This window comes from Bacidia gigantensis (genome assembly GCF_019456465.1).
Source record: "Bacidia gigantensis strain McMullin 20006 chromosome Unknown contig_132, whole genome shotgun sequence".
Taxonomy (NCBI): Eukaryota; Fungi; Ascomycota; class Lecanoromycetes; order Lecanorales; family Ramalinaceae; genus Bacidia; species Bacidia gigantensis.
The window spans coordinates 479,469-496,378 of record NW_025408592.1 but is presented as its reverse complement, the minus strand read 5'-3'; the positions used below and the strand labels follow the sequence as shown (position 1 = coordinate 496,378).

Sequence of the window (16,910 nt, the reverse complement as noted above, 5' to 3'; positions counted from 1 at the left end):
TCAAACCTTAGACTTCCTCCTCTCTGTCCCCACCTTTTGCAAAGCCCTGTTCTTTTTCCTCTTTTCCACCCAACCGGAGCCAGTCGGCATGCTACTGCTGGGCTTGTGGCTGACGTCATTCTGCTCCATCATGTCCTCTATTTGCTCCATTGGATCACTTGAGATTGTCAAATCAACAACCTGCGAAGATTCTGGTATCCGAGACTGTCGAAGGCATCCAAAACTGCTGTCAGCGTTTGATTGGGACTCGGACGTCCTTTTAGTCTTCTCAAGTCGCTGGGAGGAGCCAGCTACGCCAGTCTTTCGGCTCTTAGCTTTTGGAATACGTTTCAGGGCGGATGAGGACCGATTGTCCTCAGGCGACTCAGGCTTGAAAAAAGGACCTTGAGACAGGCGATCTTCAAATTTCTGAGAGAACAGGGTTGGCAATTCGTCCGATGATGATTCTGCAGTGCCATCAAACGCTCCGTTGATATGAGATTTCTGAAACAGTGGTTTCTGGGATTGCATCGGGCTTGGACTCGTCTGCTTTGCTCGTCCGCGCAACGAAGGTGGAGAAATCATGGATGGCGATCTTTGGGAATTGGTGTCCACAAATGAAACGGACCTATGCTGTCTGTCACTCGCAAGCAGCTCGCTCTCCTCGTCGGGGTGTGGCAAAGCTGGGTAGCCAACGCTGTCGTCAGTTTTAAGATCTACTGTCGTGTCATTTTCGTTTGCACGCTTCTCAATCGATGAGCTCAGTAAAATACTAGTCTCTACGAGAATGGACTCCTCTGTCGCCGGCGTGACTGAAGAGCGCATATCATTGTCTTGAACACTAGAATGCGAAGATTTTGGAAGATTAGGCGACTGATCGACGTCCATAGATTTTTCATAACCTTGATCTTCAGCAACAATAGACGGGTTTTGCGGTAAGTCAAGTGGCCTTTGAATGTCGGAACCAATGCTTGAACGCCAGTGTGCATCTCTGAACATTTTGGAGATATCATTGCGCGTCTGTGTGCTTGGCACCTCTGTTGGAGAATCTGCATCTGCGACGTGCGCCCTCGAAATTGCCTCGCGAATCAGTTGGGTGGCTCGCAGTGGCTGAGGAGAAATCGAAGACAAAGAGTTGTCAACTGGCTTTGCCAGAAGACTTTGTTCGCTATCTCTGCGTGACGGAGTATTGCCGTTTTCTCCACTCTCGATTAAGTCCAGGTCATGACCGACTGGCTCCTTCAGGATCTCATCAGAGTGACTGGGAAATGGAGAAGATCCTTTTGAGTTTTGGCTCTGTTGTGAACTTGCTGCTTTCGGAGTGTTTTCGTAAGCATCCACTTCATCTACTTCATGCGAGCTGAGTTGGAGACTCTCAGGTACCGTATCCTCTCTGGCTTGGGCACTTTGATCTACCTTAGCAGCTTTAATGAGCAGAGGCTCAATCATTTCAGCAAAATCAATGCAGTCTTTTGAAGGGTCAACATGCTCGTACTCGTCATCATAACCGGGCATTTCAAATCTGCCATAGATTCTCTCACCTGTCTCGTTATTGTAGCGCCTGCTCTGCTTCGATAAATCGCGCGTAGCCCACCGTAATTCGACCATGCCGTCTTCGTGCAATTTTTCGATCTTAGCCACACGGTGGTCCGATATTTTGGGCTGCCAGCCATTCTCAAGGCTCATTTCAAGCTTCTTGAAAGCAATGATGTTACCAAACTTACAGGCTTCTTTTGTCAATGTCTGATAACTCGATAGGTCACTAGGTAGCGAGGGAAGGTCTGACTCATTTGGTTCTCCCGAAGATGTTTCGAAGCTATCCAGAGATTCTCGTAGAAGCTGTTCATTTGCAGCTTGGGCATCTTGACCGTTGTTTGCTAGACTACCCTCTGCGTGGAATTCTTCTTGATCTCCGTCTTCGAATTGTGGTTCAGTCGTCGCTGGTTCGAAATCCTGTCGTCTAGGTGACTTGGTGTCCGCATATTCATTATAGCTATCATCGTAGTGATTCTCGTAATAGTTGTCGTTATTGCGCTTTCGTTTTTTCGCTTTTCTCTTAGAGCTTGCCATTCCATAATTGCGCTGTTGCTGAGGGTCCCAGCGCTGTACGAATGGAAACGGCGGCGTACTAAGCTCAATACCATCGTAGCAGCATTCGACAGCCCGCAGCTCGATTTTATCCCTCCAACTTTCATCTTGGACGTCTGATGTCGTAAGACCTGTTTGTTCAGATTGAGTCCTATTGCCTGCTGGTGCATTGTATTTGACACCACTCATCAATTTAGCCTCTACATCTGATTCTTCTTTCCGGTTTCTCGGAGCTCTGACACCCAGAGAGCCAAAAAGAAAGCGCCTTGAACTTGCTAAGTCGAGCTTCGATCGTCGCGCCTTGGGGCTCTGAGCAGATTGATTCGTCGCATTTGCAGAGTCAACAACACGACTGGCTTCCGGAGGAGACGCCGAGGTACCCACTTGGTCTTCAGGCTTTGGGGGGACATTTTGCTGATCACTATGACTTGATTCTCTTGCGTCCTTAAGCGAATCTGGTACTTGCACGATAGCTGGGTCAGTTGATTGCTTAACCTGATGTGAAGTATTGGACTGTCCAACAGTGGTCTCAAGTTTACCTGCAGATTGCATGTCATCGCCAAGCAGTGTGAATGATTCGTCTTCTGGCAATACCGACGCAGTATGTCCACGTTTCTGGTCGCCATCTGCTTCCCCGTCGTCAGACTCAATTGATTTCAGTAAAGCCTTTCGCTTTGCCTCAATGTCCAAATCGTCTCGCTGTACATCATCCGATCGCTTTTGCGTGGGATTAGCATCCTGCGACCTTTTCCATTGCTCCACCTGCTGAAGGGTTGCGTCTGTAGGGAGAACCCCTTGCGAAATTAGTTTCTTCCTCAACGCTCCCCTTTGACGCCTCCAATTCCTGTTTTGCGTAGTTTTCTTGCCTGTATATGGAAGAACTTCGGGCTGCGGGCTCCTTTCAAGCCTAGTGCTTTGAACTTCGTCAAAAGAAGTATTAGGAGAAATTTCCTCCTCGGTTCTATCTTTGTGCGGGCTACAATTTGAACCGGTATCGCTAGATGATGAGGTCGACGTGGAGTCGGCATCTGACTCATCAATCCGTAGGTCATGCTTAGATGAGTTGTCGCTCTCCGAATCCGAAGCCGGTTCTGATGATGATGGAGAGTCAGAGAACGCTCCCTGACTCTCTGGAATACCATGACACAGCTCATTCTGTTCTGAGTCTGTACTCTCGTCATCAGAGGATGTGCCAGACGAAGAGGTGTAATCACTGTCAGAGGGATGGACATCTGAGGAGCCTGAAGAGCTTATATTTGGCGGGTCGAGAGCTTTGTCTCCCACTTTTTCGCTCTCCAAGTGTGGAGGTGCATTCTCTTTGTCAGATTCGTCTATGGATTTGTTGGATTGGTCAGGACTGAAATCGCTATCATTTTCATCATCCGAGTTTTCATCTAATCGCTCCGTAGCAGGCGTCTCTCCACCGCCGTCGTCGAATCTCACGCTTTTACTGCTGCCTAGCGACTCACGTCTTCGTATAGCTTCTGGTGATACTGATGCCGACGAATCTTGCGAGTTGCCTCTCATAGCCCCCCTGGAGAATTGGGTGTCTTTCGAGTGACCCCGCTTTCGGACTTGTAGATTTGAAGGGCGGTTGCTTGCGCTAGATTTTTCGTACTTGTCTAGTAAGGGATTGTGGTAAAGTCTAGAGAACGATGTGCCATCTGCGTCCGCTAGGGGCAATAGTCCAAGCCCATCTAGTAGGGTGGCTGATCTTGTTCGCCTTCGCGATAGTGACCGACTGTCTACAAGATCTGCAGCCAAACCACATTCTGTACTGTCAGCACGTAGATGCTGCAACTCATCATCTAGACCCTCCTCATCCTGCGATGGGAAGTCCTCCTCGTCTTCATCTGCATCTCCATCTTTGTTATCTCCGTTCTCTAGGCCTGATTGGATGAGGAGTTGCTGACTGCTTGTTTGGCCGTCTGTCGCATCTAGCGTGTTTTCTTCGTGGACTAATCGCCTTCGTTTTCTTGGAGGTATGTGTATAGTGGGTCGATTAGGCCGACGAAGCAGCGGTCGCCCAAAAGGCACGCCGTCAATCAAATGCTTGCCGTCTTCTGTGATTTGATGACGCCCAGAGACTTTCCTCACCCTTAGATCCGTAGTTTGCAGTGGCCGAATGCTATCACAGCGTTAGCCTTGAGGCGTGAGCGGAACTGGGAGGGAGAAAAAATCATCCAAACCACTTACTGTACGTTATCGTCGTCTTTGAGTAGGTGCGAGACGTCAGCATAATGAAGGCATTCAAATCCTTCGACCTCCACTGTATAGTCTTCGAGGCCCCAGTCACCAGCTTCTAAAGGTATTGACTCGTTCACTTGCTCTAGTAGCTGCGATATTGTGTAGCTTGCACCTGTCACAAGAGGAGGCGCTAAGCTCCATAGAATAGAGGCTGGTGGTAGGCCGTGCCTCCAGATAGTCAGCCTGAGCCTCATGCTAATCTTTATTGCAACTCTGCTTGGCACATGCAGTGGGTCAACATCTTTGTTGATCATCTCGAGGAACGCGTTCCACTAGGGAATCGCTCACGGAGGATCCCTAGAACTAGTTTTAAGGCGCTCGCTTAAGCTCCCGACACACCCCCACAGTCCTACTCTAAGCGGCCAAGGCGGCATCCTACTACTCTAGCAACTTGGTGCTGGCAAAGGAGCAAAGATACTGGTTCTAGCGTATGATTGACACATTATGACGGTGAATCAACGTCTATCATATCATCGTGTGCATTTGAGACCCTTCCAGCCGCAGGTTGATTACCAGCATCCATCCCTCTATTTACTCCTCCCAGGGTCTCGATTCTCTCATTGTGTAAAAGTTCCGCTTCGTCTTCATCGCTCAACATCGTTCCTTTTACACTTATCAGACCAACTTCCCTGGATACGCCTGCTGAAGTCTCCACATCGTTCACTCGGAACTGTACAAGTCTTTGGATTTTCTCACCATTGCCATCCGTAAAGTAGCCTTCTATGCTCTCAGGACTTTTAGGTACTTTGTTGTGCGATTGACTTTGTGAGGATTCGTCGATGTCCATTTCCCTGTCAGATGATGGTCGTTTCAACTTTCTTTTTCGCTTTCCAGCAGTCATGCTTCCAGGTACCCATTTCCACTGCTTTGGCAGTCTTTTGCGGTCGATGCTGGCGGAGAAGAAGTTCCAACACAGGAGCCCAATCTGGCTCTCGTTTTGTAGATTGATATAGCCTTCGATAATGTCCCCCTTCGATGGTTTAAAAATAAGAAAATCTGCCGTAAGCCACACGTGAGTCGCTGCATATTCATTGATTGCTTGCGAGTAGACCTTTCTCCCTTCGCCGGAAGACAAAGCTTCTTCTGGCGCGGATGAGATGCGCGCGTTGCTGTAGGAAATGATTGTGCCGTGGAAGGGCGCAAAGTAGGTAAGGATATGCGGCGAGAGATGTTCAGCACACAATCCTTGAATTGGATGACTCTGTGCGATGGGTGCTAACGGAACGTAAAGCGAGGATGTTTCATGATGGAATGGGGAGTGATCGGGCTTGTCGGCGGTCAGTGTCTGATCGTTTTCTGAGGATTCCCTTTTCTGGTGCCGATGTCCATGCTTCTTGACCGGAGACGAATGTTCGATTTGGTCAACCTCCTCGTGCTTGCGCTTCTTCTCGGAGTGTCGCGAAGATTTATCCTTATGCTTTTTATGTTTCTTTTGTTTCGGTAGCTCCGAGTCTGCCTCCTCCGTGTTCATTAACATGAAGATAGATTGTCCGTTGATTATACCAATTAGGAGGGCAAAATAGCCCAATCTATCACAGCGAAGGTGGTTTTCCTTCAGGGAAAATCCACTAGTCCATGCAAATCAACGTCACTAGCTCGAACTACTCGAAATAAGGCTCACAAGGGTGCGATAAGATAAGAATGTGGCTTGTGGTTTCAGGGACAGCCAACCATCCGCATCCCACAGAGGACAGCGAGTTGGGACAGCATCGTACAGCGATCACAATTACATTGCTGGAATATTGAATGAGATGGAAGACGGCGCGACAACATGGCCAGTAATCTGATCTCATACGCAGGCTGGACGTTCCTCCCGGGAGTATGTACCCTTTATCAATCGTGGAACTCTGGAAATTAATTCCTCGAACCAGCTTGTTTCAGGTTGGATACAGTCATTTTACTATGGCATTACCATTCGAGCTGGCGATCCAAAGCCGCAACCGGGTACACCTAGATACCAAAGACATCGACGACGGATACAGATGACCGTCATAGTCATCTACCTTTTGTATACTATATATGAAGCGGACTACGCTTTGAGACAAGAGGGAGACTTCTATCAAGATCTTCGGGTATCACTAGACGCAGACGAGAAGCAAATAAAATCCAAATTTCGCAAATTGTACCGCCTCCCTTCACACGACCCGTCTGTGGTCTGCGCAAGGCATACTAACGGTTGATATGGTAGAGCCGCGGTCTATCATCCTGACAAAGTTGAAGATCCTTCTGCCCGCGCCGCCGCAGAAATTCATTTCGTCACCCTCAAACAAGCCCAAGATACCCTCTCCGACCCAATTAAACGCTTCGCCTACGAACGTTTTGGCGCGGACACCCTACAATGGCAACACTGCTCTAGCATGCGCGATTACATCCTCCGTGGCGTACAAGTCACTCAACTCCCGTTGTATCTAGCCAGCCTTGTCTTCCTCGTCCTCATCAGCTTCACAAGCTATCTCCAAGCTGGGCGTTTCTGGCGCTACTTTTGTCTAATTGCAGTCATCACGTTAGAATTCCACACCATAACTCGACCCTATCGAACTCCTATATTGACGAAGATTTTGAATCCTGTTCTTGAGAATGTGACGACTCACCCGCCCTTGCTTCCTTACCAACTCCTTTCTCTGGCACGGAAAGCAACAGTCACCCTTTTTATTGCTTTCTCCCAGCTGAGCAACCTATACGAACAGCCGAAGACCCAGACCATGAGCAATGGTGCGCCAGTCCTGGACCTGCAGCAATTGGCACGTCTGGAGACTATTGCGAAAGGAGCGGAGGTGGAGACTGGACGACTGCTGGGCATGGATATGGCGCCCTTTGTGGGGGATGAGCAAGGGACGAAGGAGCTGAAAGGGCGCATCAAGGACTGGCTTGTCAACAATACCATTAGAGCGGATCCAGAGGTGAGGGACGCGGTTGGAAAAGCACTTGCCAGAAGGCGAGTTGGTACACCGGTTGGTTCAAGACTGAAATAAACGTCATTCCCAATTTCCTCTATATTTAGATCTAAATCTCGAAGTGAATCTTAGATAGATTGGAGAGTAAAGGGTATGACGCCACGTGATGTATCTGATGGGATCTATAGATTAGATATTATATGAAGGCTTTGGTTCTGAGACGAAAATCTGCACAATGGTAGCGGTTTTCTACGAGGCATGAATGTTTGAGAAAATTCTTTGTAGTCGGGATGCAAGCTGACTTTGAAATGTTTTGTATCGTCTAAGGCCCAGCAATCTTACAGCATGTCGCCTCGGTCAGTCGCTTTATCATCGTATCCCAAAGCATTTATATTGTACATTTTTGAGCATGGTTTGGCCTACGCCGGCTCCGCAGCCGCACTCGAACACTCTTTCACCTTCTACCCATATAGCTCCGCCAAAACCCATCTGCTGCCTCGCTATTCGGCCTCCCTATTCCCGAGCGACTTCCACCATTTACAGAAACTGTCCGCGATGCTCTCTGAGCTTCGTGAACCTTTTGAGTCAGCGCTGAAGCGCCTTGGTCTATTTGTTGTAATTGAGTCAGGTGACCATTAAGGACACGGACCACTTGTGACAACTAAAGCGCAGTGTAAGTCAAAGTCGCATAGTAGGGTGCCCATATGCGGGAGTTGGGACGGGATGGGAGACGTACAGGATCATCCTTCTTGCCTGTTCTGCTCAGACTTGAAGACGCATCATTGATCTCATCGATCATACTCGTCAAATCCTTATTCATTTCATCCAGTCTCTCTGATAGCCGGCCTGCTAGTTGGTATCTGTGGACCAGATTAGTCTAGATCAAACCTACACGCGAAGTATCTCCACTCACGTCCGCTGCCTCTCAGCGTCAGGTCCTGTGGTGGCTTCGCCCTCTCCCTGCTGCTTGATCATCAAATCTACCTCTTTTTCGTAATGATTTAGCCATGACTCGAGCTCTGTCTGGTCGTTTTCTACAGCGCTCAGCTGCCTCTCAACCTCCGTTGTTGCCCTCTCTGCTTCCAACGTTTGCCCATATAACTTTTGGATCTTTTCCGAGTTCTCAACTAGCATACGGTCCCACCTAGCGACCTTTTCGGCTTGTGTCTGAAATTCTTTCTGGTATTTTGAAAGATCCGTAGCCCATTTATTGATGATTTCATCCATCGATTTGTTCTTGAGCCGGGATTGAGCGGGCGGAAGTGGGCCTGATGTCGACGCTGATAGATTTGTTGATGGGAGAGCATCACTGGTGGCTGACTTGGATGCGGTTTGAACTAATGGCTGCGAGGAACCTAGTGGTGGAGCCGATGCTAGGCTTGAAGGCTTGCCGAGGCTTGGAAATGCATTGCCAGCCGTAGTGGCATTGGAGGTGAAGGGTCCAGGGGTAGAGCCAGTGGTATCCTGTGGCTTTGCCGCTGGGAAAGGATTACTTGAAGGGGCGCTACTTGCTGTGGTAGACGAAGTTGAAATTGGAGGGAAAAAGGCAGGAGCACTTGAAGTGAGTCCTGAAGAAGATACTGAAGCAGCAGAAGAGACAGGCACTGAGGGTTTCAAGAAACTGAAACCTGGTGCGGCGGAAGTGCCTCCAATTGACGGCGCATTTGTTTGCGCAGGCGAAAGTTGTGATTGTCCGCCAAGCGGAACAAGAGTAGCTTTCTGATTAGAAGAAGTCTCTTGTGGTTTTTTCGCCCCGCTGAAAAGGTCATTGTTTTGTTGAGGACGCTGTTGGTTACTTGTGTCGAAGGGACTTGGCGCGGCAGTAGTAGAATTGATCCCAGCGTTATTCGCAGGTTTCGATACATTACCGAACAATGTTGGTTTGTTCTGATTCTGAGGAGAGAAAAGGTTGGGCGCTGAGGAACCAAAACCAACATTAGCCGTAGGGGGTAGGCCGGCAGGTGTTGTAGAATTGCCAAAGATTGAGGTAGTTGGTTTACTCGTGGGTGTTGTGGTCGCTACATTAGTTGTTGCTTGATTGGACAGTGAACTACCTATACCTCCAAAGGTCGGCTTCGGAGTCTGATTCTGATCGTTGGATGGTTCTGAGGTCTTGCTAGGCGTGGTCCAGCTGAAGGGAGGCGCTGAAGACGTCGTCGTAGCTCCCGCTGCAGTTGTCTGCGTTGAGACAGCAGGAGTAGTATTGGACGTTCCTGTCGCGTTACGATTGGATAAGTTGTCAGAGCTGAAGCCAGTGAATGATGTCTTGGCAGCGGCATCCAGCACGCTCCCCCCTCCTCCTCCGAACGAGTTCTTGGAGCCGGTTGCAGCACCGAATAACCCAGTTCCAGGAGCACCCGAAGTAGGCGTACTCCCAAACAAACCGGGTCCGCCACCGCTGGTCGTAGGTGTACTACCAAAGAGTCCAGATCCCCCAGTGCTAGTCGTATTTGTGCTCCCAAACGCACCACCCGAACCTGAAGAGTTCGTCGCGGATCCGAAGATACCGCCAGCTGAGGGTTGAGATGTCGTGGATGTTTGGCCGAAAAGGGAGGCTCCAGATGTTCCAGAGGATTGGCCAAAAGGGGTTTTATTTTGGCTCGCCATTGCGAGAGTAGCAGGGCGGAGTCTGTTTCGTGTCTGTCGTTAGATGACCACGAAGTTCTTCTCAATAATTGTTCTATACAGACGCGATGTTGCCAAGCCGCTAGCGTGTAAACCCTGCTGCGTGGATTTGAAGGCTCTTTATGAGTCGCTTTAACGTCCCTCTAAATAAACATCGTCGAGTAGCATGTCGCACTCACCTACGTTAGAGCCCCCTCGCAAGAGTATCGAGCTTGAAGATCCTGGAGCCCATGAGCTAGGTGAATAGCACCTAGTGGGGACATTCAGGAAGCTCATTTTGTCTAGATTCTTCGGAAGCTGAGACTGATGTTTTCGCCGATGCTCAGGAAGATAGAGCCTCTCATTCTACCCCTGGCTCACCAATCCCGGCTACGAGAGTGGAGAAGGTCCAAGCCTACATTGACGAATCCCAGATTTTACAGGCTAACGGCTACACAGGTTGATGACAGAGAAAGCTACGGCGAAGTCCCTGGAACAGCAGCCTATAAGCTCAGAGAACAAGATGCGGTCCCAGATACTGTCGAAGTAGTGCCTGAAGGGCGAAGCAGGTCTAGAGGAACTAGTGAAGTCTCTCAGCCGGCAGGTCCTGCTCGAGGCCAAATACCTAAGACTATAGTTGAGAAAATCGACCCACTATCTCCAAGTCACGGTGATGTTCCTGGAACTGCGGCACATTCTAAGCGTAAGGCAGACGCAGTGCCTGATGTGATAAGGCCGGCTTCACAGGGAGGCGATGACAGAACAAAAGAAGACCTCCCAGGGCCCAAGACTGCTGATGTTCCAATACCCACCACGGTGATTACTAAGGTAGACTCTAAGCCATCGCATGGAGAAGTTCCAGGAACAGAAGCCCACAGCATTAGGCAAGGAGATGCAAAACCGGACATAGTAGAAAAGAAAGGCGATGTCCACAGTGAGTAAGAAATCTCTTGCGAAACGAGCTTTAGGAGAGCCAAACTAAGTAAACAAAGATTCAAAATAGCTAGCGTAAGCCGGGGTAGACACGATGGCACCGAACTTTCGTCTATTGCAGCCGACGGAGGCTTTGGCCCGATGGGCTCCGAATCCGAAACTGAAAGCACTGATGTCGGTGGGTCACATGCAGGTGAAATGACTATGACAAGTGATGAACAAGACAATGAGGAATCAGAAGAAGGGTTTGGTGACGACTTTGACGATTTCGAGGCGGGAGATGAAGACGAAGATTTTGGGGATTTCGATCAGGGGACTCAGCAGTCTTCTATACCTAGCTCCACAACACCTAGAAAAGATGCACAAGCTCATCAGACACAGTCATTACCACTCCCAAACGTCCCATTTGTGAGTGCTGTCTCAGTAGCAGTGCGCTGGATCAAGCCATTCACTGCCAAATCAGATAGTCATTTTTGCTGACATTTCCGCCCAGTCGTTACTCGACTTTAGCGATATCGATACCTTTGACGACATTAAAGGCGCAATCAAACCATATCTTGACGAGATATTCCCAGCAACAAAAGAGCCTTACCCAGACCCCCCAGCGCCGCTCCCTAGCACGAACTCCATTTTCCTTACGGAACGAAGCCACTCGCTTTGGTCCCAACTGGTCGCACCGCCACCTCTTCAACCACCCAATTGGGTGCGCTCCCGAATACGTCGCCTGTTCCTTGTGTCGTTAGGGGTTCCGGTAGACCTAGATGAGATTCTACCAGCCTCCAAGCAGAAAAAGCTCGTCTTGCCATCGATACATGCCCGCAGTGGCTCATCATCACCGGCACGAGGTCAGCGAACAGGATCCCGAGTACGTCTAAAGCAAGATAATGCGTCGTCCACGTCAATCGACAAGGCAGGCACCTCGGGCAAGAGTAAGCGAAGAAAAGGGCCAATTCCCCCACCCGAGCTAGACTTGCAAGCAGCCAAGATGCTCTGCGCTACTACTGAAGCTGCCTTATCCAATATGACTGATGAGGAGCTCCTTACACACAAGAAAAGGCTCGACGAAGTAACAGCTAAAGCAAGTGAAGTACTGGAGTATTGGCTCAAGCGAAGGGACAGCGCCTTGGGGGATAAGGAAGCATTTGAGGGCGTGATAGAAAACCTAGTGAAACATGCCAGACGAGTTCGTAAATAGTAGTAGAAGGTGTGAATTCTTCATGAGCCATGACCATGGATGGTGAGCGGTGTCAATTTCATTAACCGACGCGCTAAGAAGACGGCCCTGCTAGCGGATCTTTAAGAGCCCCTTTCGGCATTTGCTCCTACAGTGGCGACTGACATCCACCACCTTTTTGTCTTCGGGTTCGGCCAAGTTTGGTAGCGCTGCTGGAATTGAAAGTATTCGAGAAGATGCATGGTGTGAGTCGAGTATAGATTGGTTCGCGTATCGGTGTGCTTGTATTATTATAGGAGTAAGATACGCTTAGATTGAATTTCCCAGCACGGTTGCTGCCGCTGATGCCGGAGGCAAGGCGGCAGAGCGTCATAAATCCCTTCTATCGTAGATGAGACCCAGGGGCTTGAACCCCACTGGATTTCCTACTGCAATCCTCACTCCAACCCATAGGTGCGCAGGAAGGCAAAGTAGGGCGCCTTGATGACCAGTCATCCATCTCTTCTGCTGTCACTTCATACCTGTGCCTTTATAGCAGACGACATCTCACAACCAGCGCCTTGTCAATGCCATCCTCCTCACCGAGCTACTATGAATCCGAGTCCCCGATCTCACCCATCACCCGTTTTCTGAGGTCGTCTACCTTGATTACTCTGCTCTCATAGGCTGAATCGTGAATCCTCATATCAGGCCAGCCATTTAGGTGGAGTCATCGCCACTCACTACCTTGAACATTTAACCACCCCGAAGATTGGCGCTACGACCTCAGATTGAGCGCGCAAAACAACAAGCAAGCTGTGTGGCGACAGAACTCGCTCGGACTTTCATGTACACCAAGTATACATGATGGATAAGGACGGAACAATTACTGCGGTCACTGCCATCGTCCGTGATCTTGGGCGCAAAGTCACCCCTCAATTCAACCCCTCAAATCACAACAAAGCGCCTTCGAAGCCGATACTGAATGGTCCGATATCGCTACCAGGACCCAATAATGCCACTAAGCGAAGCCTTGAAGTGGAATTATCGGCTCTGGTTCAGAGAGTGCAATTTCTTGAAGACAAATCAAACACCATAAATCAAGCTCTACCCGACACGCCTAGCGAGCTTCCACCGAGCTCACCTTTTGGTACAAATGCGTTGCAGAAACCTCAGACCAACGGGCAGCTTCGTTCAATGGAGCGGAAGAATTCGACTTCTGTCAGAGAGGCGAGAGTGACCAACATCCTGGCGGGCAAAACATTCTCGGATGAAGAGATGGAGACCATTCGAGATCATTTAGATAAACAGGCCGAAGAGATCAGAAGCCAGAGTGATACAATCGACGATATCAGTAAGCAACTGCAGAAGCAAGAAGATACTTTGAAGGACACGTTTGTCAAAGTCGAGAATGAGGATTTGAGTCGGCTAGAGCGTGAATTGAAGAAACATGCGCAGGCAAACGAAGCATTTCAGAGAGCGTTAAAAGAGATCGGTATTGTCATCTCGAGCATTGCTGCTGGTGATCTCTCCAAGAAAGTGCGCGTTCACGCAAAAGAAATGGACGATGAGATCGTCACTTTCAAGCGAACTATCAACACTATGATTGATCAGCTAGATGCATTCGGAAATGAAGTGTCGAGAGTAGCCAAGGAGGTAGGTACAGAGGGTAAGCTTGGAGGACAGGCCAATCTCCCGCATGTTCAAGGCATATGGAGGGATGTCACCTACAATGGCAAGTTGAACCAAACGGGTATACAAGGATTCGTACGCTAACACCCCCCAGTGAACATGATGGCTACTAATCTCACCGATCAAGTCCGGGAAATCGCAGATGTGACCACTGCTGTAGCTGAAGGTGATCTAACTAAGCAAATCACTAGACCAGCTCGTGGTGAGATTGCCAAGCTTCAACAGACCATCAATACCATGGTTCAACAGCTTGCGGAGTTTGCCCGTCAGGTCACTGAGGTGGCTTATGACGTCGGTACAATGGGAAAACTCGGTGGACAGGCCAGCATTGCAGGTGTCAAAGGCACCTGGAATGACCTAACGTCCAATGTTAATACTATGGCAAATAGACTGACTACCCAAGTTCGCGATATTGCTACTGTGACGAAGGCCGTGGCACGGGGAGATTTGACGAAGAAAGTGCAGGCTGAATGTGACGGAGAGATCCTTGAACTGAAAAACACTATTAATTCTATGGTAAATCAGCTAAATCAGTTCTCGTCAGAAGTCACGAAAATTGCCCGTGAGGTCGGCACAGACGGTATACTCGGTGGTCAAGCTCAGGTACAACATGTCGAGGGGACCTGGAAGGACTTGACTGAAAATGTCAATGTAATGGCATCTAATCTAACCACTCAAGTGCGCGAGATTGCATCGGTCACTACAGCAGTTGCGAACGGCGATCTAAGTCGCGAGGTGACGGCAGATGTTAAAGGTGAAATCTATGACCTGAAGACAACGATCAATTCCATGGTGAAAAAGCTTAATAACTTCGCTTTCGAAGTCAGTCGTGTCGCCCGTGAAGTCGGAACTGACGGCGAACTTGGAGGCCAGGCAACTGTAGAGGGAGCAGAGGGCAAATGGCAGGAGCTTACTGTCAACGTTAATACCATGGCCATGAACCTTACTCAACAGGTGCGCAATATCTCGGATGTTACTGTGGCTATCGCGCAAGGAGATCTCAGCCAAAAGATCGAGGTGCGAGCTGGGGGCGAAGTAGCACTCTTGAAAGATACTATCAACAACATGGTAGACCAGTTAGATACGTTTGCACGAGAGTTGAAAAAGGTGGCCCGAGATGTGGGCGTCGATGGCAAGATGGGTGGTCAGGCTAACGTCTCAAATGCAAAAGGCCGGTGGCGAGAGATTACCGAGGACGTCAACACCATGGCTGAAAACTTGACTTCTCAAGTACGAGCGTTTGGGGAAATCACGGACGCAGCAACAGATGGAGACTTCTCAAAGCTAATCTCAGTTAATGCCTCAGGCGAGATGGACGAGCTAAAAAGAAAAATCAACCGCATGGTATCCAACCTGCGTGATAGTATACAGAGAAATACTGCGGCTCGCGAGACTGCTGAATTGGCGAACAAGACCAAATCGGAGTTTCTTGCAAATATGAGTCACGAGATCAGAACACCAATGAATGGTATCATCGGCATGACTCAATTGACCTTGGACACCGACTTGACCCAATATCAACGAGAAATGATGAACATTGTTCATAATCTCGCCAATAGTCTGTTGACCATCATCGACGATATTCTGGACATCTCGAAAATTGAAGCCAATAGAATGGTGATGGAATCGATCACTTTCTCGATGCGAGGTAGTGTCTTCAGCGCCCTGAAAACACTAGCAGTCCGTGCGAATGATAAGCGGCTGGACCTCAAATATCAAGTTGACAGTTCATTGCCAGACTATGTCATTGGTGATCCATTCAGACTCCGCCAAATCATTCTCAATCTTGTTGGAAACGCTATCAAGTTTACTGAGAAAGGTCACGTGAAATTGACAATTCGCCCTGCTCGTACAATTGTTGTCGAGGAGGATGAGTATGCGTTCGAGTTTGCCGTGTCAGATACAGGCATCGGCATACAATCAGACAAGAAGAACCTCATCTTTGACACCTTCCAACAGGCCGATGGCTCAACCACACGCAAATTTGGAGGTACAGGGCTGGGTTTGTCAATATCAAGAAAGCTTGTCCAACTCATGGGTGGTGACTTATGGGTCGATTCTGAGCTTGGGGAAGGCAGCACGTTCTCCTTCACATGTATTACGAAGCTTGGGCCACAAGACACTGCTTCTGTCCGGTCCCAGCTTAGCGCATATAAGAGCCATGTCGTGCTCTTCGTTGACAAAGGTCGGACTCAGTACTCAAAGGAGATTACTGCTATGCTCCAGCAGCTAGAGCTTGAACCTATGACTGTCCGCTCAGAAGACCAAGTTCCTCTTCCCGAATCAACGACGCCACCATCGAAATCTGAGCCGTCACTACCTTACGATGTTATTCTTGTGGATGGCGTAGATACAGCCGTCAGCCTTCGCGATCATGATGCTCTACGCTTTGTTCCGATCGTGCTTCTTGAGCCCATAGTTCACGTAAGCATGAAGCAGACACTGGATCTTGGTATAGCATCCTATATGACAACGCCTTGCAAACCGATCGACTTAGCTAATGGCATGATTCCGGCATTGGAAGGTCGCCAAACTACTTCTATTGCTGATGCGTCTAAATCATTCGACATACTGCTGGCTGAAGACAATGAAGTCAACCAGCGTCTAGCCGTCAAAATCCTAGAGAAATATAATCATCGCGTTACTGTTGCAAACAATGGTCAGGAAGCTGTCGATCTTATCCAGAAGAAGCGCTATGACGTGATCCTTATGGACGTACAAATGCCCATACTAGGTGGTTTCGATGCCACCAGGCTCATACGGAAGTTTGAAAGGGACGAAGGTCTTGTCCGGACTCCAATCGTTGCGTTGACTGCTCATGCGATGATGGGAGACCGTGAGAAGTGTATATCAAATGGCATGGACGAGTACTTGACCAAACCTCTCAAACAGACGGCAATGATGCAGACCATTCTGAAATGTGGTATGCTTGGGGGCAAACTCTTGCAGAAAGGGAAGGAGACAAGGATATCCGCTAAGGATGAGGTCGGCGACATAGTCTCTGACGTTCAGGATGATGGAACGGAGGATGCTAAGGCCAACAAAAGACCCGAGCTGGCGAAAAGAGCCATCACCGCTGCTGGTCCCGTTGGTGCCCTAGAGAGCCCTGGACTACTGACGGCGGATATCCACGATCCCCTTATTGCGGAGAGGGTAAGTTGAGAATCTACTTTTTGGAGCCCTTAAGTGGAAACTTGCTAAAATCTCATAGATACTCCTTCGATCACACAGCAGCTAACATAAATACGTCATGATAATTTTTCAGCCTGTTCTTGACGTTAAGGTGCTCCTACAATATATTGAAATGAATCAGCAAGGCG

General features: G+C 49.0%; 6 protein-coding genes across 6 annotated transcripts; 3 read left to right on the top strand and 3 right to left on the bottom strand.

The window, feature by feature from the left end:
- Window positions 1-4,568, bottom strand: KY384_001424 (uncharacterized protein; the record flags this gene model as incomplete). The annotated part of the gene is made up of 2 exons (XM_044809954.1): window positions 1-4,195; window positions 4,264-4,568. The coding sequence occupies 2 exons, from the start codon at window positions 4,566-4,568 to the stop codon at window positions 1-3; spliced, it is 4,500 nt and encodes a 1,499-aa protein (XP_044672966.1).
- Window positions 4,569-4,756: 188 nt separating this feature from the next.
- On the bottom strand, window positions 4,757-5,791 carry KY384_001423 (uncharacterized protein; the record flags this gene model as incomplete). Its single annotated transcript, XM_044809953.1, has 1 exon — window positions 4,757-5,791. The coding sequence occupies one exon, from the start codon at window positions 5,789-5,791 to the stop codon at window positions 4,757-4,759; it is 1,035 nt and encodes a 344-aa protein (XP_044672965.1).
- Window positions 5,792-6,085: 294 nt separating this feature from the next.
- On the top strand, window positions 6,086-7,286 carry KY384_001422 (uncharacterized protein; the record flags this gene model as incomplete). The annotated part of the gene is made up of 3 exons (XM_044809952.1): window positions 6,086-6,133; window positions 6,186-6,460; window positions 6,503-7,286. The coding sequence occupies 3 exons, from the start codon at window positions 6,086-6,088 to the stop codon at window positions 7,284-7,286; spliced, it is 1,107 nt and encodes a 368-aa protein (XP_044672964.1).
- Window positions 7,287-7,869: 583 nt separating this feature from the next.
- Window positions 7,870-9,815, bottom strand: KY384_001421 (uncharacterized protein; the record flags this gene model as incomplete). The annotated part of the gene is made up of 2 exons (XM_044809951.1): window positions 7,870-8,068; window positions 8,122-9,815. 2 exons carry the CDS (start codon window positions 9,813-9,815, stop codon window positions 7,870-7,872), a joined length of 1,893 nt encoding a protein of 630 aa, XP_044672963.1.
- A 184-nt stretch (window positions 9,816-9,999) lies between these two features.
- KY384_001420 (uncharacterized protein) lies at window positions 10,000-11,940 on the top strand (the record flags this gene model as incomplete). Its single annotated transcript, XM_044809950.1, has 5 exons — window positions 10,000-10,072; window positions 10,119-10,219; window positions 10,272-10,750; window positions 10,781-11,153; window positions 11,239-11,940. 5 exons carry the CDS (start codon window positions 10,000-10,002, stop codon window positions 11,938-11,940), a joined length of 1,728 nt encoding a protein of 575 aa, XP_044672962.1.
- Window positions 11,941-12,762: 822 nt separating this feature from the next.
- Window positions 12,763-16,828, top strand: KY384_001419 (uncharacterized protein; the record flags this gene model as incomplete). The annotated part of the gene is made up of 3 exons (XM_044809949.1): window positions 12,763-13,651; window positions 13,685-16,743; window positions 16,802-16,828. 3 exons carry the CDS (start codon window positions 12,763-12,765, stop codon window positions 16,826-16,828), a joined length of 3,975 nt encoding a protein of 1,324 aa, XP_044672961.1.
- Between the last annotated feature and the right edge of the window lie 82 nt (window positions 16,829-16,910).